The 27442-nt window shown below is 39.6% G+C and overlaps 1 protein-coding gene across 1 annotated transcript in view; it reads left to right on the forward strand.

Annotated features, from left to right (window-relative positions):
- The window catches only part of ABCA4 (ATP binding cassette subfamily A member 4), a 66470-nt gene that overhangs the window by 32327 nt on the left and 6701 nt on the right, over positions 1 to 27442 (forward strand). Inside the window, exons 17-40 of the mRNA XM_058843075.1 lie at positions 253 to 351; positions 2309 to 2533; positions 4863 to 5040; positions 6333 to 6464; positions 7122 to 7261; positions 8163 to 8300; positions 8562 to 8749; positions 9721 to 9811; positions 10400 to 10605; positions 11045 to 11093; positions 11611 to 11852; positions 12285 to 12409; positions 13059 to 13157; positions 14172 to 14361; positions 16597 to 16691; positions 17606 to 17638; positions 18838 to 18943; positions 19060 to 19134; positions 19602 to 19771; positions 20694 to 20871; positions 22276 to 22391; positions 23038 to 23185; positions 25572 to 25695; positions 26429 to 26558. Coding sequence (XP_058699058.1) covers positions 253 to 351; positions 2309 to 2533; positions 4863 to 5040; positions 6333 to 6464; positions 7122 to 7261; positions 8163 to 8300; positions 8562 to 8749; positions 9721 to 9811; positions 10400 to 10605; positions 11045 to 11093; positions 11611 to 11852; positions 12285 to 12409; positions 13059 to 13157; positions 14172 to 14361; positions 16597 to 16691; positions 17606 to 17638; positions 18838 to 18943; positions 19060 to 19134; positions 19602 to 19771; positions 20694 to 20871; positions 22276 to 22391; positions 23038 to 23185; positions 25572 to 25695; positions 26429 to 26558 — 3277 coding nt within the window. The remainder of the gene's footprint in view (positions 1 to 252; positions 352 to 2308; positions 2534 to 4862; positions 5041 to 6332; positions 6465 to 7121; positions 7262 to 8162; positions 8301 to 8561; positions 8750 to 9720; positions 9812 to 10399; positions 10606 to 11044; positions 11094 to 11610; positions 11853 to 12284; positions 12410 to 13058; positions 13158 to 14171; positions 14362 to 16596; positions 16692 to 17605; positions 17639 to 18837; positions 18944 to 19059; positions 19135 to 19601; positions 19772 to 20693; positions 20872 to 22275; positions 22392 to 23037; positions 23186 to 25571; positions 25696 to 26428; positions 26559 to 27442) is intronic.

Below are 27442 nucleotides of genomic sequence, written 5' to 3' on the forward strand. Positions count from 1 at the left end.
CAATAGCTTCATTCTGCAATTAAACCAATTCCTACTTAGTACAAGCTAAGATAAGGCCATTTATTTTCTGAATATTTTACTGCTGTCCAAAAGAAAAAAAAACATCTGTGAACAAAATCTGTTCTGTCAGGTACTCGGTACATGGTTTGACCTTCTGGTATGCAACACTAGGACTGCAAGTGCTTAGATGAATTTATGCCTACTGCGGAATGGAATTATGAAGAGCACTCTGCCTACTTATTTTTGTTTTAGGGGACTATGGGTTACCACAGCCTTGGTATTTCCCTGTGCTGGAATCCTATTGGCTTGGCTCCAGAAGCCCAGAAGCTGAGAAAACAGCAACTGCTGATGGTGAGTTCTTTTAAAAGTTTTTTTTTTAGAAATAACTTTACTGATCTGCTTAAAGGTGACTGCACAATATTTCCATTATCTGGGCTGCTGCAAAGGTGAGAGACTGCCATACACTGGGAGTCTTGGCAAGTGCCTTTGAAGATGGAGTGGTGTGTTGTTATTAGAGATGAGTCACTGTTCCATCTGAGAGCCTTTAAAGTCTGGTTTAACAAGCAGCATCAAATCCCCACTCTGTAACCAGCACCTTTTGAGACATTCAAGGAGTTCTTATTGCTCTGCACAACATCCATGAAATGTTAATCTTACACTGAGGTTCCCTACTTTTCTAAACCTGATTCTTTTCTATCTAGTTTGACACTAATTGAAGTCTGTTTACTTTCTAAGCAATATCACAATCTATGCCACCCTTGTACCAGCTTGAATAAGCTCAGTAAAGAGCCAGCAAGCTGATTAGGAGCTGGAGAATGTAACATACGAGGTGCTGAGAGAGCTGGGTCTGCTCAGCCTGAAGAGAGAAAGCTCAAAAGAGCTAGACTTCTCAGATGTGTCTAGGGAAGGATGAGAGACAATGGATATAAGCTGGAAAACAGAAATTCAGGTTCAATATAAGGAAAGTATTTATTATGAAGGTAGTTAGAACACTGGAACAGGTTGTTCAGAAAGGTTGTGAAATCTCCATCTTTGGAGATAGTTGTCATGATCTGAATTGGCCATATTTTTTGAGGATTGAACTGGAAGTCTTTGGAAGTAATTTATACATAGAATAATCTAAATTATTCTATTATTATGTCAAGTATCCTGATTGTGTTCATCTTTATTTCATGCACTCTTCTAAAATGCATTACCCTGGGTTTTCTCAAGCAAGGACAGTGGAAAAGGTCATCTCTGATTAACTCCTTGCTAGGAGACAGTGATTCTTACCACTCTTCAGTGGCTCAGCTTACTTGAACAACTGAAGAACTTTTCACAATTCCTATCTTTTCTTCAAGGATAATACTGAGCTTTTTGTTAATTTATCATAGCTGGTTAATGGACTGGGAGGAAAACTGGATAAGAAATGCCAGATCATATAAATTCATGTCTGAAAATGAAGCTGAACTGGTAAATGATCTTGGTACTTTTAAAATTTTCTTCTCTCGGTACACTCTTGTATCCTTCTCCCCCCTGAACATTTTAGGTGATGCAGTGAAGTTGTTCATGTTGCTATTTGTGCACAAGGTAATTGTATATAGTTTTGTGGGCTAAATCTCCTTATAGCAGAAAGTAATGGTGAAGTTTCAGAACAAAAATAAGTCCTAGGCCATCTGATAAATTACAATTGTGCTAATTTCACTCCAGATTGCCAGCTTGAATTTGTGTTAAGTTTGTTCAGAGGCTCCTGCTTCTTCCTGCTCCAAGCCTGACCCAATGTGACTGTTTTCCTTCATGGTAGCTAGAGAGCTAGTAACTGGAGAGCCAGACATTCTTATTTAGAAGTTAATACCAACTCATTCATTTTGGCCTGGTGCTCTTAATCTAAGTAGCAGTTTAGCAATTTGCTTTTCATTTAACCTTTTAGTTTTCTTTTAATTCCTCTCACTCTCTGTACGTGTGGGAAATATTTGTATGGTGTTTCTCCTCATATGCTGAGAACTTTGTCTAGAGCTACATGGATAAAATGTAAAACATGTACCTCATACTAGTCAGGATCTTACTGATCCTGAGTCAGACTCAGACTCTGAGTCTATAATTGTAATATTGTCAGTTATTTTCCTTAAATATCTGATCTTGACACCATGAAGCAGATTTTAAGCTAGACGGTTTTAAATGCTGTATTCCTAACCTGAGTAAAACACTGATAGTTAATGCCCTTGAAAAGCTCAAGACTTAGAATTATTTTTTTCCTCAAAATACCTCTAGAGATAAAAGTATATTAAATTTTTGTTAATTAAATCTTGATTACTTTTGGTTTATATAGAAAAAAGTCCAGAGTCAGAAGGTTGTGTGGATCAGAAGACCATGGAAAGGGAAAAAAATGAAAGCAACACAAATAAATCTGAAGAACCTGAAAAAGCAGAAGAAAAGAGTGACAGCCAGGGGAAGAAGGATGGTAAAAACAAACAATGTAAACACAAACGAGAAAAAGAACCCGGCGAGCAGGGGAAGCCTAAGACAGATGTCCAGGACAAAGATGAAATTAATAGTAAGGAGAGAGAGCAACCTGAGAACTTCTGAGATACTATACTCATTGTACTTCATAGCAAATTAGACATAGGAGTGATTGTAGCCAAGCTCCAAGAGCCCGTAGGAGCCCAGTAGGTGGTAGCATGTAACTGCCAGAGCTAAGCACGAGAGAGACACCAACTCTTATTTATTCCTCTACATTCATCATGCCTTAGAATATTTTAGCCACTACACATAAGACAGCTGCCTTCCAGAAGAGCTCCTTAACTTGTTTTTTTATCATGCAAATGCAGGCTGTTTCTTTGGCAAGCTAGTTTTCATGCTGAGGGAAGCCCCAGAGACACATACATTGACTTTTTAAAATTAAACAGACTTCAATAAAAATATGCTGAGGGGAATGTTATTTCCTCTTAGTCCCACACCTCTTTTTTTTTTTTTTTGCCTATCTATAGTGTGGTTTGCATCAGTAGGAAAAGGCTGGTTTCAAAGGGATTTGTCTGAAGTGCTCTGTGTGTCTGTCTGCAGCCTTTTCTGATGCTGACATTAGCCACCACCTAAGAATTCCTGAATGACCTGTCTTGTTTTCAAGCCCCAATGTCTTCTTTTGTGGTGAACCAGAGGAGTTTTCTGTATGAGATGCTCAGAGGAATGCATGTGGATTCTGTAGCACAAGTAACTGCTACAGGCAGCTCTGAGCCCTTTCTGACTCTTGAAAAGCAAGAGATAACAGTGGGGTCATCAGAGCTCCTCACGTAGGCACTGAAAACATGCATTCAGGGTGAATGGAAACAGGACAGGACTTCAAAGGGAAAAGTCAGGCAGAGGTTAAAGGTTATTTCAGCCAATCTTCTCCTACTACTGCCTTATCTTTTTGGTGCTTTACTCCTTAGTTCCCAGGTTCCAGCTGCTCCATGGCCACAAAGGAAGGGCTTTCTGCCTGCCACTGCACAAAAAAAGCCTGTCTCCCCTTTCAGCCACCCAGGAGCTGGGAGGCATGAGGAGAAGCCAAGAGCAGACCTAGTACAGTTCAATGGCAATGAGGATATAGGATCAAAATAGAGAAATACGAATCACAAAAAAAGGGAGCTCAACCCCCCACCAGGGTCCTTCAGGGGATGCAAAGCAGATACTGTGGGACATCATCTAAGCTTAGGATGCAGATAAAACCAAGGAAGGTGCCTCAATTGCCAATATATGCATAACTATCTAGCCAGACTCCATGTGAACTTTGTATGTTTGTATTTGTCCCAGCAAGGTAAATGAAAACCTAGATTCCTTTCACAAGTGAAAAGAAAAGTAATTCATAAACATAATTTTATCTAAAATAGTGGTACCCATTCTATATTGATTATTGCAGCTGTTCTGTAATATACACAGCTCTCTCATGTACAACAAGTTTGGAACTTTTTCCCGAGTGCTGTCGGTGACAGTAATGACAGTCACAAGCCGCTGATGGATGTGGGGCTGGTTACACCCAGATCGCTTTGGCTGCTCTCCACACAGGCCTGCTGGGTACTGAACAATTTAAGTAAACTGCAATTGCAAAATAAACCTTCCTACAAAGCCTAAAACATTCTGTGTAAACAAAAGTGGACAGGGTCTTTAGTTTCAGTTTCTCAACTCCCATAATTCACATTGCCCAAGGGCTTAATTTACTTCAAAGGAAGTTTGTTTTGTCTAGAAGCTGGTGCAATAAAATATCCTGATGGTGCTATTTGCAATAATGCATTTTTAATCCTGAGAGAAAGCCATCTCATGTAGTGCACATGTTAGGTACTATCTAAATCTTGACCTGGTCTCAGCAATGGGGCAAATTTCACCTACCAGGATTAAAGGCAAATTTTTTCTGTTGTTGTCTTTTGTTTGTGTTTGGGGGAGGTTTTTTAAGCATCATGGTCAAAGAATGCACAGCTGGGCAGATTATTTGAATGGCAGATTTCAGCCCAGCTAGAAAGGCAACCTGCTGCTTGTTTAATGTAATCTCTCTGCCTATCTAAGTATTTCCAGAAAACAATTCCAAATAATCTTACTGCTACACAATGAGAACAGAAAGCAAATTCAGCTTCCCCTGGCCCAATGAGTTAAGTCTCCACAGAACACCATAATTCTGGGCTCTGCTTTTTGTGTCATAGATATGAGAGTGAATCTAAGTAAATGGCACCGCAGTTAGAAATCTGGCCTTAGTTTTATACTGGTGTGAATTGGAGAATCTGGCCCTGGAACATGATGCTGTATAATGCTGGGTATGTGCTATTGCTTCTGCACTTACTGATGTGTTGTCATATCAGAACTAGGATTAAAACAGGTGCTTTTATTCTCTTTTAATTTTTGATTTCTTGCCTTTCAAGTAAATACCTTCTTTGAGCCCGAGCCAACGGGACTGATTCCAGGAGTATGCATTCAGAACCTGGTGAAGATTTTTGTGAACAGGCCCAAACCAGCAGTAGATGGGATAAATATTACTTTTTATGAGGGTCAGATCACAGCCTTCCTTGGTCACAATGGAGCAGGAAAGACAACTACCATGTAAGTCTCTTCTTTTAGAAGAAGCAAATCCAGGGCAGTGCTCTATTGCTGGAGCAGTCTTTTCATTCTTCCCTTTTCTCTCTACCCACCCTGTAGCTGGCTTGACACACAACATTAGGCCTTTTCAAGACAGGGAAACGCTGCCCCTAGGCATAAAGATGTTCTGGATTAGCTAATGCCCTGGGAGGGAAGTAATGCATGACACAAACAAGTGAAAGTCCAGAGAGCAGGAAGCAGTTCTCTCCCCCAGAATTCATTTCCCATGGCAAAATTACCACAGGTGTAGAAAGAGGAGGATCTCCTGTCTGGAAGAGCTGCAAATTTGCAAGCCACTACATTCCACATGCTCTTGGTTTCTCTAACTGGCTCTAGGTCAGTCACATCTATTGGTCTGTGTGCAAAGGATAAAATACAGGCCTTCTTTAAATAAAATGGCTACACTAACGAAAGATCCATGTCCAGATTAAAATGTTCCTCCAGTCCTAGAAACCTAGCATCCCAGGAACCTGAATTTTAAGATGTGTGATTTTCTTATACAGAACCTTATTTGACAAAATAGGACTAATTGGTGATCAAAACCTTTTATAAATCTGTTACAAGTTCACCAAATGTTGAAAGAATTTAATGTGCTTCATTATGACTTTTCTCAGCAGAATACTTTAGGGTTTTTCAATTAAAACACTTTTATTTCAAAGGCACTTTAAATTACCTTTTAATTTTTTTAATTGTTTCACAAGGAATATGTTCAACCCAAAATAAAAGCATCCTAATCTGCTGAAATATTTTGTAAATTTGAGGGGATTTATTCTCCTGATAAAAATATTTTTTTTATTGCTTTGAACTTTTTTAAACTGAAAAATCCACTAATCACCCAAAGCTATTAAGAGATGCCACCCATGTGCAAAATAACATTTAGTCTTCTACTTTACGGAAAATAAAGATTTAGGGCATGAGTCAGCATGACCAGAGATCTCAAACCATTTTTTTGTTTTTCCTACTGAGCTTTATTTTAGACCCATTTATATGTAGGGGTGATATAACACCCTGAGCTAAAACAGTTTCTTAATGGAAGCCAGAACCATATAGACAGCTGTATCAAAAATGTCGTGAGCAGATCCATCGGATTCTCTGTAGCAGACCAGTACTTACATACATGCTTTTCGTTGGAGCTGCTTCATCCAGGCCTATAGTAAGAGGTCATCATGCTCCATCTAGTGGAATCATGTCATGTAGCTTTCTTATCCAGCACAGAGATGTAGGAGAGGGGGAATTTCCTCATTTTGTTTTCGCAGGTCGATACTGACAGGCCTCTTCCCACCCACATCTGGAACTGTGCTGGTTGGTGGTCTGGACATCCAGACTCACATGGACTCCATTCGGCACAGATTGGGGATGTGCCCTCAGCACAACATCTTATTCAATCAGTAAGTATCACTCCATACTGGCTTCAAGAAGAAGCATCCCAGTCTGCATGTGTGAGAATCCCCAAAGTCTGTGTTTTTTTCTCTTGCTGTGCTGGCAGCAGATGTATTTCAGATTAACTTCTCCATCTCTTAACATCACATCCTGCAGTGGAAAACTCCTGCATCATTTCACTGGGATCAAAGTCCCTTAGGAAAATAGCAGTGCCCCTGGTGTTTTCTGTTGTAATGTAGGTCAGCAGGAGTTATCCTGGAGGTTCATGCCCTATAATTTAGGGCCACTAAAGCAAAAAAATTCGAGCTGACAGTGCAGTAGCAGGATATTTTTATGCCCATTTCTTACTGCCACTCAACCACTTATTGCCTTCTCTGGTGATTACCAGCTTCACTTCCATTAGTTTGTCTTCATCTCAACAGCACACTCTCTCCCATTTTATTCCCATAAATGGATGGTTTGATGCCTGCTATACCTGGTCCTTTAGTAGCAGGTTCTGCTTTCAAAAGGTTCCAAGTGAAGTGTGTTGATCCCAAAGATCTTGTAGGGTAAAGCAACCTCTCTTCCTTTGGCAAGATAAAGCTAGAGTGAATTTATTGCTGCTTGGGAAAAAAATCAGCTTATTCATTTAACTTGCCTTCTTGTCTTTCTGTCTGATGTCACAGCCTTACTGTAGCAGAGCACATCTTGTTTTATTCTCAACTGAAAGGAAGATCCAGGGAAGAAGCTGAGCAAGAGCTGGAAACAATGCTGGAAGACATGGGCCTCACCCATAAAAGAAATGAAGAAGCTCAGAATTTGTCAGGTGCCCACAGGAATTTTCTAAGATGTTTTGTCCTTTTCTTTGTCTCTCATAGACACATGTTAAAGATTATGTAGTTCCAACCCCCTGTCATGGCCAGGAACACCCCCTGCTAGACTAGGTTGCTCACAGCCCCATCCTACCTGGCCTTTGGGCAATTATTGCTTGAGTTACTTATTTGAGCCTGTATTCTGACACACCAGCATGCACATGGGGGATGCTTTCTTCTCAAGGAGTAAATGTGACTATACAAGTAGTAAGGCTGGCACAACCTGTCCCTAAAGCTTCTATGTCTTAGAAATACACAACAAATTCAAATATACTTGAAGCTATTAGTTTTATATATATATAAAATTGGTTAGTATAAGAAACTAATGAAAATACAACCTTCTATTATTTCAAGACAAATTAAATACTATACTGTCATGCTGCCCCACTGTATAGATCAGTGCTCCATAATACTGCTTTATTTGGTAGGAGTAGTTTCTTCCATCCTGACAGTACAAATGCACATAGTATATTTGAACAACTCTCACTTCCACATTCAAAGGCTGGTTTGCATAAACAGCTGTTCTTATACTACTTTGACCTGATTGCAATTATGAAAGTTGGTTAGATTCATGAAGGAACATGAAAATCTCATATCTTCCTGCTTTTGCTTCTGGCAAGAAGCAGAAAATGCAATGTGTAGATGGAAAATATTAAAAAAAAAAAAAAAAATTTGAACAGCCTGTTTTGAATTTCAGAAGAAAAAATATTAATTTATCTTTGCAGATATGGGTCTGAGGATGGGTTTCATTTTATTTGTAGCAGTTTGTCCGCACACCAAAAAAGCAATGTTAACTACATCCCTGCCACTTATACAGTGTATCTTACACTCCTGGATGTGTTTGTCCTCCGGTAGGTGGAATGCAAAGGAAACTGTCTGTTGCCATTGCTTTTGTGGGTGAAGCAAAAGTGGTAGTCTTGGATGAACCCACTTCTGGAGTTGATCCATATTCCAGGCGATCTATCTGGGATCTTCTGCTGAAATATCGCCCAGGTAAGAGATTTGGGAGTAGAAACTTTGATTTTTTGGTGGGATTTTTTAAACTTATCATAGATGCAATATGTGCCTGCTGTGTAAACTGTCATGAGTAGTGGGATATGAACACAAGCAAACAAGATTCTTTGAACAGACATTTACTGTTGTGGCAAGCCTGGGACTGGCTTTGGTGAAGAGAAATAATTGCCAAAAAGCTAAACACAGTTTTGAGTTCCAGACAGAGTCCATGCCTTGAACATTATTCCTTGTTCCTTCTAGGCAGAACTATTATCCTATCAACCCATCATATGGATGAGGCAGACATCCTTGGAGACAGAGTAGCCATCATATCCCAAGGGAAACTCTTCTGCTCGGGCTCTCCTGTATTCCTAAAGAACTGTTTTGGCTCTGGCTTTTATCTCACCCTTGTTCGCAAGATGAGAACTGCAAAGATGGGAAGGGCTACAGTAAGTATGAACCTCACCCCCTGCACATGTAATCTGAATAATGCTTGCACTGCGCCAAGGTAAAATCACTTAAGTACTGCTTAACACCTTGTACAAAACTGCAGTTAATCATATCATTATATAATTACGAATATCGTATTAGCATTGTTTAGCTTGGAAGGATCATCTAGTTCCAACCCCCATGCTGTGGGCAGGGACACTTTCCACTAGACCAGGTTGCTCAAACCCCATCCAGTCAGTTTGGCCTTGAACACTTCCAGGGGTGGGGCATCCACAGTGTCTCTGGGCAACCTGTTCCAGTGCCTCACCATCCTCACAGTAAAGAATTTCCTCCTAACGTCTAATCTAAACCTACCCCTTGTTAAAGCCATTCCCCCTTGTCGTATTGCTACATGCTTGTAAAAGTCCCTATCCAGTTCACTTGTAGCCCTCTTTAGGTGCTGGAGGGTCTCTAAGGTCTCCCTGGAACCTTCCCTTCTCAGGCTGAACAACCTCAACTCTCAAGTTGCCTTTGTCCATATACAGAATGTATAGCAACACGTTACGATTCTTGCTTTTGCAGTACACTGCTTTTAAACATTAGGCAGTCGGGTAAGTAGCTTAGACACCAGAAAAGTTTACATTTATTCATAGATAAACCAGCCTCTCACAGCTTGAAAAGTAGGGTTGTGGGTTGAAATAGTGCTTCCAGTCCTAATAGCAACACAGTCTGTACACTCATGGACCCTGCTGATTGCATTCCCCCAACTATTTTGTATGTAGTTTAGAACTGATTTATGCAGATGGATTTATGTTTTCTGCATTGCTTAATCCAGTCTTCAGATGATTTTCAGTATAATATGTTCAAGATGCTCTGGATATGACATATTTTTCGTTGACTCAAGCTGTTCAAATATTGCCAACCTTTACATCCTGTTTTTGAGTGTGTCGGAAACACTTCAATCTTTCTATCTCTTTCTTGTCCATGCTAGTCATTTTGTAGCTGTGGATCTCAGTGCTCCTGCTCCTGCTCCAGCTGTGTGCACAGGGGTGAAGAGGGAGCTCCAGAGCTGGAACTGGATGGTAAGAAGCAGGATGGTTCAGCATTCCAGCACATAGCTATGTCTCCTATTATGCTGCAGTCTTGTCTTACAGATCAATGCTGCCAAGGCCCATTTCTTTGGTCCTTGTGTCTAACATTTGTATTGTATTGTAAGGTGAATTTAATAAGGGTTCTTTGTGGTTTTGCTTACCATTGACCCATTTTTGTGTATATGTCTCAGGTATAGATGATGAACTGGAAGTTTGTGTACTTTACAAGTATGGCATAGAGTTTTGTGTCATTTGTTAATGAAATAAGAAGCATATCTAGAGCAAGGAAATAGACTTGCTCAGAAAAAAAAAGTAATTTTGGCTTTTCTGCATAAGAGAATAATTTAAGTAGATATTCCTGAAGATTTTGTTGTGCTTTATTAACAAACCTGAAATAGTTTCCTGCTGCATAGTTCCAAAGCATAACTAGGAGCATAGCCCAGTCTAGTGCAGAATTAACTGAGATATCTGTGGGTTATGAAATAGATCAGTACCCTTTTAGTGCAAATAACAGCTTTTGAAGTCATGCTTAATATGGTTAAATATTCATTCTATGAACACTGTTTTGACTTTTCACAGGAGACCTAAATGAGCTAGCAGAAGTAATCCACCATCATATTCCAGAAGCAAAATTGATTGAAAGCATTGGTCAGGAACTCATTTATCTTTTGCCCAATAAAAATTTTAAACAGCGATCTTATGCCAGTCTCTTCAGAGAACTGGAGGAAACATTGGATGACTTGGGACTCAGCAGTTTTGGAGTTTCAGACACTCCACTTGAAGAGGTAACAGACAGATTTAAATACTTGCTGACCTCACCATAAGCAACCGAAGTGTTTACTGAGACTATTCCTCTTCTTAAATATTTAATTCCTAATTCCTAATATGTCCTTCAAAATCTAGTCCCATAAGCTGTGGCACACAGAAAATCTTTGAGAAGGGCTTAGAGAAAGAATCCAATCCTTAATTCATTATAGCATTGTGGAGCCTGACCCATTAGCCTGAAATGCATCTTTTCTTTTTTTTTTTCTTTTTTTTTTTGCTATCTTTGTTCATTCATTTATTTTCTGAGGTATTTCATAAGAGATCTCTGATTGTGTAATAATATGAAGTACTGAAAAGGTATCAAAATTTTCTTCTTTTCTATTGAAGGATGGTGTATGTGTTCTTGAAGTGATGTTAATGTAAGTTTTCCTAACCAGAAAATGTGTTTCTCTATGGCAGGTTTTCCTAAAGGTCACAGCAGAAGCTGACCCTGAAATGCAAAAAACAGGTATAGATTCACAAATCCATATTTAATTAACTGTTCTTGGGACTGCTTTTTATTCTGAACACTCTGTAAAGAGGAGTTTCAGAACTTTCAGTCTTTTATGTGTTCTTAACAAAATTAATTTGGTCAGCAAATATCTGTTTTTAGGGCCTGATATGATACCTGAAAAAAAAAAGATTAAGTCAGCAGAAAGACTTGTATTTAGATTGGATGAGGTTCTTAACTGTGTAAATAAAAGTGGAGTGTCAAGCACCTAGATGTCAATGGTTTTAGTAGTTGTATAAAAATTAATTTGCTGACTGTTAGTCCATAATAGATGATGAAATTGTCCATCCTGCTGAATAAGAGGAGAATTAACGTATATGATGTCACTAAATACAACCACAGGGCAACAGTTGTACTTAAAACAATCTGGAAATATGATACATATGGTTGGTAAAATCGACCTCATAAAAATGTCTGTGCTGCTTCATATATGGAAGATAAAGTGTCTTCTCTGATTCTTCTCATCTTAACTTAGGAGATACTCAAGAAAATGGTTCTGCTCTTGAGAAAACTCCTATTGAGAACAAACCAGCTGAACAAACCACCCTGAAAACTAATGACGTTTCTCGAATGCCAGTAGGCAGAGCAGGAGATCAAAATGAAGGCAAAGGGTCCCGACAGTATAAAGGCTTTCAGCTTGTACATCAGCAGATCAAAGCACTGCTCATCAAACGCTTCCACCACGCCTCCCGCAGCTACAAGGACTTCCTAGCACAGGTATTGACTGACTTGTGCTGTTCTTGAGTCTTTCCCACAACAGTCTGAACACTGTCTTTCCAGAAATGATGGCCCTATGGAAAGCAATAGGGGTGCTGCAAATGGGTAACAGTGCAATTAAGATTCCAACTCTTCTGCCTCTTCTTTTATTTCTTTCTCTCTGGAGTCTACCAACTATACCACATATGTCATTCTATCACTACTGGCCCAGTGTTTTATTTTTAGCATAATACAGTTCTGTGACAACCAGAATTTTAAGCAGAAGTGCTGGAAATTAAATTGTTTGTGTTCAGGAGCTAAACTGGACTGATTTGTCTAGACTGGACAGCTCCTGCTGTCCTTCCTTTGTTTACATATATTATGGGATGTACACAGTGTCACTCTGCAACATTGATATAATAACCTAATGTGAAGTTTTCATGTTCCCCACAGGTTGTTCTTCCTGCTAGTTTCGTGCTGCTGTCTCTAGTACTTACAGTCATTATTCCTCCATTTGGAGAATATCCTGCCTTAACATTACATCCTTGGATCTATGGACAACAGTTTACTTTCTTCAGGTAAGAGGAATCACTTGAAGTACACTTGTCACACATTTACCTTTTTCTCCCTAGAGTTTAGCATCATGGGGCCCTGTCTCACTGTTTTTTTCTCACTCTGTGTGATGTAAGAAAAGATTCACTTCACTAGAATCAGCAGATTTAAAATAGCTTGAAGTTGGTGCACATGGAGAATACAGCCAGTGGTAAATCTAACAAACAGTCTTTCAAATATCTTTCTAACTTGGTATTCTCCTCTTCCCACCTGAATTCAGGACCTCAACACTTAAAAAGTTACATATCCTGTCAAACAGGAGATCCAGGCCCCCACAAATGAAAATGCAGAATATGTTTTTCATCTTCTGATTTCTGACTGTGACAGTGCAAAGAGTCTAGCAATGAGGAATCCAGCCTTTTTTGGAGAATGCTGCTATTGGACTTTGTCAGAAGTTAACTTTAGTATCAGGAGATAAGAACCATTGCCTGTCAACCACCTCAGAACATTCTGGGTTTTTACATAAATAAATAAAACAATTGAATTATCAGCATTTGAAGGGGGGCAGTTGGTACTGTCATTTGGCTGTCCTTCTCTAGTTGCCAAATGTATTACTGTACAGTACAATAGTTTGAAAAAATATTTTATAGAGAAATTCCTATTTTATTCCCTTAGCAATGAACGTCCTGGCAATGAGCATATGGTCTCCCTTACTCATGCTTTCTTGAATAAACCAGGCTTTGGAATTCGCTGCATGAAGAATCAGCCTCTTTTGTAAGTTGCTACCTAATTTCTCTTGAATGAGATCCTAGCAGGGTACTTCTAGAGGAACTTGAGTAGTGAAACAAGATTGAATTGGCTTGACTCTTCACAAGAGCCAGTGCTTCACATGTATTGTTGGCTAATATTGGGTCAGAAGTTACAAACAAACAAACAGCAAGATAACACTGGCGCTGGATTAGGAACGATTCACAGTGCTCAGTATGACTGACTGGAAACCAGCCTGCATAGCTTGACAATAGAGTTGAGTAACCTCGAAATTTATGTCAGTAGGTCAGTGACCTCAGGCCCAAATCTCAGCTTTGCTGGTACTTTCCATATCTGAGTCCCTTCAGGTTCCTCCAGTTCCCACTGATGTGTTTGGAAGCAATAACTTCAGCAATTGCTCAGATTGTGAAGTAGCAATACAACTGTGTCCATCATTTGAAACTACTCTCGTTCTGAAGAGAAGGCAACATTAGCAGAGCTGCAGCTTTTGCTGTCCTAACTGCTTACTCTGCCTGTGAGTCCTGCTTTGGAGCCATTTGTCACTGTCTTGCTGTGCTTTGACATTCGTCCCCTTTCTCCTGACTCTTCCCTAGCCATGACATCCAGCAATTTGATCCTTCTGGTTGTCTCTCTGCTCCCGTTCCTCTCCTCTACCTGGTATAGCAGAAGCAAAGAGGAAACTTTTAAAAAGGAAAAGATACTGCATGAGAAAGGAAAATTACAGGGTTTTTTTTCACAAAGACATATCCATTGCAGATTTCCAGTACTAATGGATGGAACACAGTCCCCTTGCCCCTTCGGTGTCCTATCTGTGAGCTGAAGGCAGCAAACTTGGCAGAAATGTGGGGAGAGATCGTATTTATTTATGTACCAAATACTCTAAAATGTTATTCTTATTCAAAACTCACAGGATGAGGGCTGAGGGGGGAATATCTGCTTAGAGCATTGTGATTTTGTGAATTTGTGAGTTCTCATGGACCGTTACCTCTGCATGGCTGAAAGCTCTGTTCCTCTCCACAGGAGCTTCCCATGCAATCATATGCCAACTGCCTGGAACACTCCTGCTGTTCATCCTAACCTAAGCAGCCTCCTGGGGAGCCAAGAGTGGAGCCCTGAGAATCCATCACCTTCCTGCAAGTGCAGCACTCACAAGAAACTCACTATGCTGCCAGAATGCCCTGCTGGTGCAGGAGGCCTCCCACCACCACAGGTTGTGTCCTTGTGACATAAGTCTTTGTAGAAAAGTTTCATGGCAAGTGCTGGAAAAACAGATCAGTGTCTAAGTACCTTGCCATGCTAATATACATGGAAGGAGTTGAATACATTCTTTTCTAAGAGAGCAAGACTTGATGGAATCTGAAATTCAGTTTCAGAGGTATTTGAAAAGCTTGCACATTTAAATGTTTTGATTACCGTTTTCATCCAAATTGCACACCTTTTGTGTAGAAGAAAATTACAAAAATTTTAACAATTTATCACATAATTTAAAAAACATATTTTTTATTTTGCCTCAAAGAACAATTCTATTTAGAAAATTGCCTTTCTTTAAAGAAGGGAAGAGCAGGAGGGAGAAAGAGGAAAGAAAAAAAGGAAAAAAAGGCATCATTTTAAAAACATGGAGTGCAGTCCTCTCATTTAACTGGAAAAAATAATATTCAGTGAACCCCAAATTATTACTTTTTTACATGTCTTTCAGTTCCATTTCTATCAGAAATGTTCTAAGCTATAAAAATGAATATTTGTATGCATGTGCATGAAAATGGGTAGTTTAATAACCATTGATGCTGTATGGAGGAAAACAGAGCTACATTGCCTCCTCTCCTATCAATGAATTATCTTAGCAGTGCCCTTCATAACATGTGCTTGCTCTTTTGAAGAGCAAAGGAAAATTACAGCCTGTCAGTGTTTGCATTTAATAAATGTTTTTCTAAGAAGTTAAACAGAATTCCAGCCACTCTTAGACTCTTAGCTCACTAATTTAATGTCTCATCTTGCTGTTCATCTTTCATATTCCTATTTTCCAGGCTGAACACACTAGCAAAATGACTAAAATATTTCTAATTTTCATCAAATCATAGAATCATTATGTTAAAAAACACCTCTAAGATTGAATCCAGGTGTTAAACCAGCACTGCCATCTTCACCACTCAACTCCATCCCCATGTGCCATATCTTGACACTTTTGAACACTCCAGGGATGGTGACTTTCCATGACACATTCTCTTGAAGACTGATTCAGTTTGCTTTATTTCTCTATCACTGTTCACAAAACAAAGTTGTTTCAGATATCAATAGAATTCCTGCTTATAAAGAAAAAAAGTTAATATAGTTTATTTACCTTACAGCATCCCAAGTTATTTCTCATTTCTTAGTAATCCCTGTCTAACAGACAAAGTTGCATTTTGCTGATTGCATGCTAATGTATTTCAGAGAACTTTAGTCTCAAACTCCAATTCCAAGTAAGATGCAATTTTTTTATTTGTTTGTGGGGATTCTAGTCCTCTAAACAAAATGTTTATTATAATATTATCCTGATAATTTTGCAGGATGTTATAGTTTTCTATAACTTGTCATAAAGAAACAGTTCACTTGAGTCTCCAGGAAAGCCACAGTGCATAAATAATTGGCAATATAATTATGTTTAAGCATAGACAACTCAATTAATGAAGGCATTATGGGTATGTTACCAGTCTTCCTGTCTAGAATCAGCTGGATGTCTCTGATGTGTCTTCTGTGTCCTACTCTCTGTGGACAAATGCAGGAACTTCTGGAAAGTTCATTAGATTTACTTTCTGGGTCATTATCAGATGATTTCAGGTTGCGAGCTTTGCCATCTGAAGCTGCCCAGGAAGCTCTTAAAGTGTATTCTACCTTGGGACAAACTCAGGACTGTGAGGTCTTGCATTTCACAGCAATCCTGTATTTGTAAAAGGCTCTAAAACTTCGTCATATGGCATCATTTTCATATTAAAAAAAAAAAAAAACCATTTTCATTCAAACTATCTAATATGTTAGTGAAGGTGAATTTTTTTTATTAATTTTTACCTAAAATTGCTAAATCATAGGAAACTACCTTTTTTTGTTTGTTTTTTTGTTTGTTTTTTTGTTTTTTTTTGTTGGGGCCTCAGTTTATTTGATAAGTTTCCTACTTTCAGGTTGAAGAAAAAGCCTTGAGCAGCCCTGACTTTTGTTGCAAATACCTTTTTCAGAGTGACATGCAACTGTTTTGTGTCATGCATCACAAATGTCTTCTAAAGTCTTAGTAAAGTAAGGATGTTTAGGTTAGAAATGATGCTCGAATGATTGACCCACTCTCTTTCAGTGATACTATGAACCTGAGAATTTTCTCTGAACCATAACTTCTTTTCCTCTTTTCCTGACAAACACTTAATAGCTTAAGATATGCTAAACTTTACTGTGATTATTATTTTTTGTTTCTTTCCAGAGAGTGCAACGCAGCACAGAAATTCTTCAAGACCTGACCCACAGAAACATTTCAGATTTTCTGGTGAAAACATATCCCACTTTGATAAAAGGAAGGTAGGGATGAATCTCTATTTCTTTTTCACATGGTTATTTTGTACCTGCTGATGAAATTCTTATTTGGTAATGACATAACACCTGACTTGCCAGTATTTTGTAGATTTGAGCACCATGCCCATATTTCTGATGTAATAGAAGAGGGTGGTTTTAGGGGAGTTAAATATTTTCAATTATAACTGTTTGCATAATCAGGTACTCCTTTATAGGCAGAACTAAGCGTCTGTGCTGATGGAATGTCTTGTTAATGGTGACAAAAATGGTGCCTGTGCACAGTGAGGGTGAACTGCCCTGCAGAGCTACTACTTTGTCTCTCTGAAGAACTGCAGCCATGCTAACGTGCCCATCTGCCTGAGTTAATTATCACTTGCTTCCCAGAAGTGCTAAAGAGCAGCCAAAGGACAATGTTACACAGATACATCCATCCTACTGATAGCTCCTCAGCTGGCCTCTGTGTTGAGTGTGGTAATTAGCTATGCAGTGTCCATTGCCTTTTATCTCTGATTCAGGCCTTGCTACCTTTCCAGTTCCCAGCAGAGTTCTTGAAATTCCCTTTATATTAGCTAGATGCTATATAGACTGCCTTTGACTGATCCCCCCTAGCATGTGTTGTAATTGCTCTAGATACATCTTTTGAAATAAATTAATTATGGATTAGAATAGCCAAGTATGTATCACTTTAGGAATCTTGCTTATCTCTGTATGAATTGGAGATGAACCGTGTCAGAAAACAAAAAGCCAAAAACACACTGCAAGGAATGCCAAAAGTCCTGCCAACCCCAGAACTCAAAGTAATAACCAGCAGACTGCAGGTCTACAAAGTATAGGAATTCAACTTCAATTTTTATTTAAGCCTGATGTACCTTTGACTTTGGTTCTGTGCATTGAGAGGGGATTCTCTTTGTCTATTTCAGCTTGAAGAGTAAATACTGGGTCAATGAGCAGAGGTAAGAAACCAATTCACAGATTAAGGTAGTAAATAAAGGAACAATGTATTTCTGTTTAACCAGGGAGCCTCACAATGTTTCTGCAAATGGACAAGGGGAATTGTGGCAGGCAGTGTAGAACAAAGAGATGGCTTCAGTGGGAAATAGGCTGGGGATCAGGAAGGATCTTATAAAAGCAAGGGATTATATTCATTTGAACTCCCTGCAGGAGATGAAGGCAAGAGGCTCACAATGGAACTATCAGAGCTTTATTACCTATAGGAGTCAAGCCAGTGGGAACTGTGTGGTGAAAATGTTAGATGCAATAGTACAGTGTATTGTAATACTGCTGTGGCACAACTCTTTCAGTGCTGCAGAAAAATATAAACCCTCCAAAAAAAGGACCGGAGTGGGATGAAACCTAGACACCAGCCTATCAAACACAGAAGTAACAACCACAATTCCTCATGCCTGCTCTGTACATGTGCAGTAGTTATTAACCAGATTGCAGTAGTTCTCTCCTTTAGCTAGAGACAACAGCTAACAGCAGTGTGTGATGTCTACACTGCAGTTACTAAAAGCTTAGCAAGATGACTGGTTAGCCTGAAGCACATACTCATGTCATTTCTCACCAGCAGCAGGAGTTCATTTCAAAGATAGCAGATGACTGCCTTACTTCAGGGAATATCTTCTTGTTCATGTGCAAGCATTGCTTCCTATAGGATTAGGCTTCAGTTCATCTTGTGCAATATTTAATCATTATATCACATTTAATCATTAATAATTTATCATTATGGAGCACTGGCTGGTACTGACATTGGTGAATACCTGTTCCTCTCAGAGCATGTAAAATTTTTACTGAGGTCTATGCTGTCCTTAGTCCTCCATGCTGTCTAAACATGGAGGATTATAATTATATGGTTATTATCTTGATTTAAAGATTTTGTTCTGTAGAAATCACTGTTTTCTCCAAATCTTCTCTCTAAATAATTTTCTCAGGATCCTGGCATAAACCTTTTCAGAAACTGATATACCTTCTATTATTTGTAAGCCCTGAAAAGTCCTAATACTACTTGTTAGAAAAAGAGTAGAAATGGTTATATATGAAATATTTGATGTATAGAAATTAAACTTGCATTAAGTGGGTTTTCAGTATTTCCACTAATTTGCAGTTATGGGTGTTTGGTATGAGTTATTGATTATATTTTTCTCTTTCCTAGATATGGAGGAATTTCTATTGGAGGAAGGCTTCCAGTCCTTCATGTTTCTGGAGATCAAATTGTCAATTTTTTCAGTGATCTTGGCCGAATGATGAATGTGACAGGAGTAAGCAAGATTTTTAATTTTGTTTGCTTGTTTTTGACCCCTTATTAAAGCATGGTTACTGCAGCATTAGATTTCACGTAGCGTGCTGATCTTCAGCTTTTTCTTTTTTGTTTTAGGGACAAGCTTCACTGGCTGCTGCTAAAGAAATCCCTAATTTCCTTAAATACATGGAAACTGAAGATAATATTAAGGTATTTGCTGGAATTAGTCTGCTAATTCTGTCTTTCTTGACACAGCCTTCAAATTATGAGAATATTGCTGGTGGTATTCCCAGATGCAAGAAGAGCAGAAATACTCCAATTTAGAAATGACTTGGTGTTAACACTGTATCCCATATTATAGGTAATCCTTATTCATAGTGTTTCAAATGTGAGATTTTTAAAATCATGTTCTTAGTACTACTTGCTCTTCTAAATTCTTTGAGTAGTACACTAAATCTTAAAATATGCTTCTATAAAAACCTCTGACAGTAGTTTTCCAATGCTTTTAAAAGCGTAGTATGTGAGCTCCTCCTGCAGGACTGTGCCTAGGAACTGTGAATTCCTGGTGCTGGATTCAACCCTGCCCACCAAAATAGATAAAAGGCAGCCAAATTTTCTCCTGTAGCTCAGTGAAGACAGTAACTGACAACTTAATCTGTGGTTTCTGACTCTTTTAGGTGTGGTTTAACAATAAGGGCTGGCATGCTATGGTTAGTTTCCTCAATGTAGCCAATAATGCAATCCTCAGAGCTAATCTGAGGACTGGCCAAGACCCTGAGGAACATGGGATCACTGCTATAAACCATCCTCTGAACCTCACCAAGGAGCAACTCTCTGAAGTCACTGTGTAAGTCTGCTTGTGCTCTGCTTCTGGCTTTTACCCCCTCCTCTTCAGGCAACTTGCAACTTCCAGCATGCTCACACTCTGAGGAGAAAGAGTTCAACTGACAGAATATGGGGGCCCTTCCCTGAAGTTTTATTCTAAACAAGAATCTATTTATGTCTCGTTACATTCCCATGAGAGCTCATTCCCATCCCACAAAGGACCTATAACCGTTGGATATGTGTTATTGCATGTTTCTGTTGATTGCCGAGCATGAAGATTCTGAAACTTTGGTTCATGCTCCAAGTCCAATACATTTACTTCTGAAATAAAACATGTAATAAAAAATGGAATGAGAATTTGCCCATAACTGACTACAGCTCAAGTAGCTGACAGCCTGCTCTCTTGGTGCTAAGGACAGCATACAGGTAGATTTTCAGCAGCATGTTGTAAGGTTGGTGTATTCCCAAATCTGAAAGTCATAATTTCTTGAAAAAGACATCCCTAAAAAGACAATATTTTCTACTCTCCTATTAATTTCATAATTCAGTGAAACTGAAAACTTTGCATTATAACACAGATGCAAAATCTGTGCTTCATCTCACTGTCTCCAACTTGACTTTTTAAGTTTCTCTTTTTCCTGTTTCCAGAGCACTTTGGCGATTGTGCCTAAATGTCTAGTTTGAGATGTTGTACACAGGAAAGGCAGTCAAACTGAGATATATAAAGCAAGTAAAAGATCAGGGAATGGTGCAATATTTGTTAGCTACAGTCCTCAAAACAACTTGACATTACATTAGCACATTTTGAAACTGGAGAAGTCTCCTACTTAAAAACAGCCTTGCTACTTGTAGATCTTGAAGCACCCTCCAGCATCCCCAAATGCTAATAGTGTTGCATTGCATCCTTTCCCTTGCTCACAGTCCCTTCTTGTGCTCTGTTGTAGACTGACCACTTCAGTGGATGCTGTTGTTGCCATTTGTGTGATTTTTGCCATGTCCTTTATCCCAGCCAGTTTTGTTTTATACCTGATCCAAGAACGTGTAACAAAAGCCAAACATCTCCAGTTTGTCAGTGGTGTGAGCCCTGTTACCTATTGGCTAACTAACTTCATGTGGGACATAGTAAGTAACTGCTGGTCTGATTGACAGCCTCTGATTATCCTGGGTGTGCATGAACTGAGGGCAAATCAGTGAATCAAGTGAAGGTGATTCTAAGCATTGCAAAGTGTTCATTTCTCTTAAGTGTTTCTCAGAGACAGAGATGTTAAGGATCTGGTCTCTGAACTAATTACAGATATAGAAATTAATTCAGGTGCACAACTCAGTCAAGTACTGAACCTGTATTTTTTATAGTCTTAGGATTTCTAGCCCTTACAACTAGATATATCATGAAGTACAACTTACCACAGCAGGGGGAGGCCTCATTGCCTGGTGCTAGTCACTCCTATCCTCTAGAAGACCCAAGATATATTTCAAGATACTCAAGAAACCCAAGTGGGGAAGATTCACAGCCCGCTGGAACAGTATCTATAGGCCTGACAAAATACTCCAGGGTGTCTAAAATGATGTATTCATTTAGGTCACTGTATCATGGTCACTGTTTTTCCAGAAAGATTTATACCACAGGTGCAGACTTGCTTAGACAGGGCTCAGCTTCCCTCCAGCCTCCTTGTCATAAAAGAGAAAATTCTTTGTCTGGCTGAGGCACAGCAAGGGCTGGTTCTCTGGCAAAGCCTTCACAACCAAAAAAGTGGCCAAGGAATTATGCAATAAGAAAAGTACAAACATGGAATTGAAAAAATTGAAAAGAAAAGAAAATCAATATTTGAAAAGCCAAAAACTCTTCAGGACTTGGAAGGTGTTCTCTCAGGAGAAGATAAAGCAAAGTATTTAGTAAATGAGGGAAAAGAAGCAAGTCCCAGAGTTCTCATTCCCTGCTGTTCACAGCAGCTTCCTCGACAGGAATTCTGCTTGGCCATTGCCCTTGACAGTGTGATGCCAAGGCATTAAGTGGTGTTAGCAGTTCCGTGAAGTGCTACCTTCCATTCTGCGTGGGGAATTCTGTGCATTGCAGTAGAGCAGTGCTACTAGTACTGAACAGAGAAACTGAGCAGTGGCCAAGCATACTCACTGCAGCCTCTTCCCAGGAGTGTGGCTGGGGTGACTAGCTCTTCCATCCTACACAGCCTTTGTTTGCATCACCAGAAGCTGCACTTCCCTTGCAGACCCATGGCCACTTTTGTGGGAAGCCTGGAAGCCAGACTATGAAATAATGGATTCACAAACCATAATCTAGGAAACAACAATATATATTGTATTTTTGATGAACAGTCTGATAAAAGATGTGGTAGAAAAACATTGAACATTGCCAGGGACCTGTTGATCAAAAAAATTCAGTGTGACTAATTTAACTCAAATTCTGATGTTCCTCAATATAAATTCCTTTTGGAATAATGTGAAGGATCTAGATACGTTTGTAGCCCTTCTCAGGTCTTACACATTGATCTTCCCCCTGTGCTGTGGCAGGTGAATTATGCACTGAGTGCTGGGATGGTTGTGGCTATATTTGTTGGATTCAACAAGAAAGCGTACGCCTCCCCCACCAATCTCCCTGTGCTCGTTGCCTTGCTGCTCCTCTATGGGTGAGTGTTCAAGGTTATTGCTGCAGGTGGGCCCTGTATTTCACATGGAAGTGATTTAATGTCACTGAGCTTGGTACTTAGTGGCTTTGAAGAATAGACCTGGGTGGATCCAAAACAGGTTAAGATTCTTCAATGGGATATTTACATACTCTGGCTACATGCTACAAAAGAGATTCTTTGGTCACTGCCTATCCTGCACTTTGAAGCATTAAGTGTGACCAGTACAGGAAAATATATTTGTTCAATTTGCTGATTTCTTCCTTGCACATTGTGTAGGAATTTAGTGGTTGTTCATTTCCCACATTCACAGTCAATACTAAAGCATCTTTCAGCATTCAACATTTCTTTGTTTCTTCCTCTTGCTGTACAACTCACTGAAATGTGTGAAGATACCTGGAGTAATAGCAACCTTGCTAGCATTAAGTTTTCTCAATTTTAGCAGTGCATTTTCATTGCAAAAAAAAAGAATAAGCAGAAAAAAATCTTATGTAGTAACCAGGGAGAAAATACTGTGGTGGGTTACTGGTTGTTACACTATTTTGTTATACTTGGGACGGGAAAAAAACTTAACTTTGCATTTTCTTTAGGCCAACTAACATGAGAATACTGAGAAGTTATCATTGTTTTTTCTATTTCTTGCATGCAGATGGGCAGTAATTCCCATGATGTACCCTGCTTCTTCTTTCTTCAGTGTCCCCAGCACTGCTTATGTTGCGTTGTCTTGTATTAATCTCTTCGTGGGAATCAACAGCAGTGCCATTACATTCATCCTGGAATTATTTGAAAATAATCCGGTAAGTAATGTTTTGTAATTTTGCAGGATGCCAGGCATCCTCCAGAGCCTCTCTCTCACTCCTCTCCACAGCTGGACAGGGGAGGGAAATATAATGAAGGCTTCATGAGTTAGGGACTGAGAGAGATCAGTCACCAAATACCATCATGGGCAAATATTAGAAATATTACTTGAATTTATTATTTAAAAAATCAAAGCGGGATAATGAGAAATAAAATGAAAACTGAAAAAAACACCTTCCCAGCCTTCCCTCTTTCCCAGTTCTACCTCCTCCCCTAGTGGCTCAGGAAGTCAGAGAATGGGGATTATGGTCAGTTCATTACCCGTTGTTTCTCCCACTGCTTAGGGAGAGGAGCCCTTCCCCTCCTCCACTGTGGGGTCCCTTTAACAGCTCTCCTTGAACTTCTCCAGCACGAGTCCATCTCATGAGCCATAGTTCTCTGCAAACTGCTGCAGTATGAGTCTATCCCATAGGCAATAGTTCTCCCCAGATTGCTGCAGCATGGGTCACTCTTCCACAGGGTGCAATTCCTCAAGGATAGGCTGCTCCAGCATGGACTCCTCTCTCCATGGACTTCCCACGGGGTCACAGCCTCCTTTCAGGCATCCACTTGCTCTGGCATGGGTCTCTTCCATGGGCTGCAGGTGGATCTCTGCATCCCTGTGGACCTCCAAGGGCTGCAGGGGCACAGGTGCCTCACTGTGGTCTGTACCAGGGACTGCAGAGGAATCTCAGCTCCAGGGCCTGGAGCACCTCCTGCCCCTTCTGCACTGACCTAGGAGCAAGCTTCTGCATGCTTTCACAGCTGGGGAGGTCTAGACATGGCTCTTTGTGCTTGCTTCTGCAGCTTGTGTGTTATGGGAAGATGTAGATGGTGGGAACTTATTCCTGGCAGTTATTGTGTTAGAGGAGGTGTTCTGCTTATAGCAGCATTTTGAGAATTGCCTGAAAATTATTTAACACCATCAGAAAGATGACGGAATACAGCAAGTACCAAAAATAGTTCTAAGGAAGGCTAAGAGATCAGTTTACAAGATGCTGTTGGTTTGTGTGCACTACTGCTATCACCTCCACAGTTGTTGAAGCTCTGGCCACTACATTTGGCACTCCATCTCATAGCAGTCCAATTAGCTGTCATTACTGATGAGGCATTTTCAAGCACTCTGTGCTGATCAAGCATTGTTATTTGCTGCAAAGGAGAAACATATCTTGGTTAAATTCATGTTTTCAAGGGCCAACTTGACAGTATTTTCTGTCCTTGCTATTCCTGCATTCACAGCTACGGTTCTTGATAACACAGAGTTCAATCTAGTGCTATTCAGTCTATGAGACATCAGGGCAGCATGGTTACCTTTGAAAACATGTCTCTGTTGCAGACACTATGTCCAGAGGGAAGATGGCCCTTCTCTGGATTCAGTGCTGGTGCAGTTCAACTGCTGCTGGCACTTACACTATTTCAGGCATCTCTACATTGCACCAACATTCACTGTAATTATGCCCAGCCACCAGCACTTTTCAGTATTGTGGCAGCCCTGACTATGGTCATAGCTTAATTCTGTGTCAACCAAGCACCACACAGCCACTCACTCACTCTGACCCCACTCCCCCACCTCATGGAATGGGGTAGAGAATGAGAAGACTAAAAGTGAGAAAACTCATAGGTTGAGATAAAGATATTTTAATAGGTAAAGCAAAAGCTGCATGCACAAGGAATTCATTCACCACTTCCCACAGGCAGGCAGGTGTTCAGCCATCTCCAGGAAAGCAGAGCTCCATCACACGTAATGGTGACTTGGGAATACAAGTGCTGTAACTATGAACATTCCCCTCTTGCTTCTTCTCCCATCTTTATGTGCTGAGCATGACTCCATACGGTCTGGGATGTCCCTTGGGTCAGCTGGGGCCATCCATCCCCGCTGTGTCCCTCCCCAACTCCTTGTGCACCCCCAGCTCCTTGCTAGGGGGGTAAGGTAAGGCACAGAAAAGGCATTGTCTCTGCAAGTACTGCTCAGAAATAGCTAAAATATCCCTGTTGTGTTATCAACCCCGTTTTCAGTGCAAATCCAAAGCAGCCCCATAGCAGCTTTACATGTTACCACCAGAATTACATGACCTCTGCTACATAGGGAAATACTTCATTACAAAAACTAATTTTTCTCCCTGTTGCTAGTTTTTCACAAGCACCTTATCTGATGCAGTGTATGCCAGGATTCTGCTGTTTCTGTTTTATGTTGCTTTGAGTGTAACTTGATTAATACTCTGTTTTCTCTCTTTTAAGAACACAGAACATCCAGTTTCTCTGATATCACAATGAACTTTTCATTTATGTTGCTATGTTTTCTTGAACAGATCTGGTTTAAACAGCTTATGTTTCTGTTTCTTACAGTCTTTGCTGAAATTTAATAAAACATTGAAAAATGTGCTGCTTGTCCTGCCACATTTTTGCTTGGGCCGTGGACTCATCGACTTGGCCATGAACCAAGCTGTGACTGAAGTATATGCGAGGTTTGGTAGGTAAAGCCAATAAGAAACAAGTTATGGCAGCATCACATGTCCTGACCTTGGATGAGATATTCAGAAGAATTAACTCAGAGAAGTAGTAGATGTTTCTGGAATTCTCACCTCTTCCATCATCAGATGGATGAGGAGTATGAAAGTTTACCCTCTCTGAAGGAATCACAGCTTCTGGTCATGCTGCCAGAGCTCTGCAGCCTAACCAGCAGTCTGCATTGGAAATGAACCCATTTGTTCAGTGTCAGACTCTGGTGCCTTTTTATCACCTTTTTTCCTTTGTTTGGAAGACCTTAAATCATTACAGGAAGATTTATATTTTCATTGCATTTGAATACCTGAGGTAACATTTAAAGTGACTGTTCTTCAAATGCATTCTCTTGGGATATGGCTGTCTTTGGTATCAGACAACTTATTAAAAGAATAATCATACACCAGAACCCATCTGGGGTTTTTTTTCAGAAAATGTGTCTTTTCACATAATCCGTGCAAGTTTTGTATAATGATATCCAAATTAGTGCATATTCAGAGAGATTATTTTTACTCCCATGCAGCAGCTGAACTTGGAAGGCATTTTGCTAAGAAATTTTATAAGATTGGAAAAATAAAACTATTGCCTGATCATGAGCAAATAAAGTCCAGTAATTCATTATGATTATACTTTTTGTTCTGAGGAGTAGTGGGTTTTTTCAGCAATATTTCATCTTTCTTTCTGGTGCTCTTTCTCCAAAGGTGAGGAGCATGTTTCTGATCCCTTTCAGTGGAACTTTGTTGGAAAGAACCTAGTTGCCATGGCTCTTCAAGGAGTTGTGTTCTTCTTTCTGAATCTCTTTATGCAGCACCGTTTGTGCTCCACAAGATGGTATGTCTAAAAGTCCTATTAATGTTCCTTTATTAAAAGGATTACTATCTTTGTTATTCTCTATGTCCTTGTCTTCTTGTTCTTATTTTTTCTCTAAATTTATAGCTTTTTTTGTTTTCTGTTTACTTACCTGATCTTATCTTATTGATATCCTGATTCAAGAAAGCATTTACAAATCTGCATTATCTTAAGAGGATTTAAGAATATTTTATTAAAGAATTCATTTTCTTGAATTAAGATTTTAATGTATTTTTTTTTAGTTTAAGACAATGTAATAGTGAGATTATAAAATTACCTGGGAAGTCTGTAGTGTACTCAGTACCAGTCAGGCTAGGTACTAGCTATACCATGAGGTACTAGCCTGACATCCCAGGATAGCAATTCTAGTCCGTGGCACAGGACAGCTGTATCCAGGACTTTATGTGAACTTCCCCTCTCTGCTTTACCAATGTGCCTCTCCCTTGATGAAAACAGCTACCTACCAGCTGTGAGTGGGTCATTCAAGATTGACAACAAGAGTACTAATTGATGCAATTATAAAAATGCTGTCTTGCAGAGAGATCTACTCAAACCTTCTACTTCTAAAGACCATTATTAGGAACTAAGAGTAGCCAAATAGTGAAAGCTGTGGCTAAAGGGACAGGTTGTTATCATATCACTGACATTTCACAACAAAGCATGTTCTTTTGAGCAAGCCATTTCCTCCCTTTTTAGTAACTAGAGATTAACTTTAAAGGTCAGGGTTTCTCCCAACAGCAGGAATACTCCTGCCAATGTCACATTGTGAAGTTTCAACCCCACTGCTTCCACCAGTCACATTTTTGGCAGCAGATTAGCCATTGTTCCACACTGTTATTCTGACTGAACCCAGGGCAACTCAGTAT

Source organism: Poecile atricapillus, chromosome 7, assembly GCF_030490865.1.
Source record: "Poecile atricapillus isolate bPoeAtr1 chromosome 7, bPoeAtr1.hap1, whole genome shotgun sequence".
Classification (NCBI taxonomy): Eukaryota; Metazoa; Chordata; class Aves; order Passeriformes; family Paridae; genus Poecile; species Poecile atricapillus.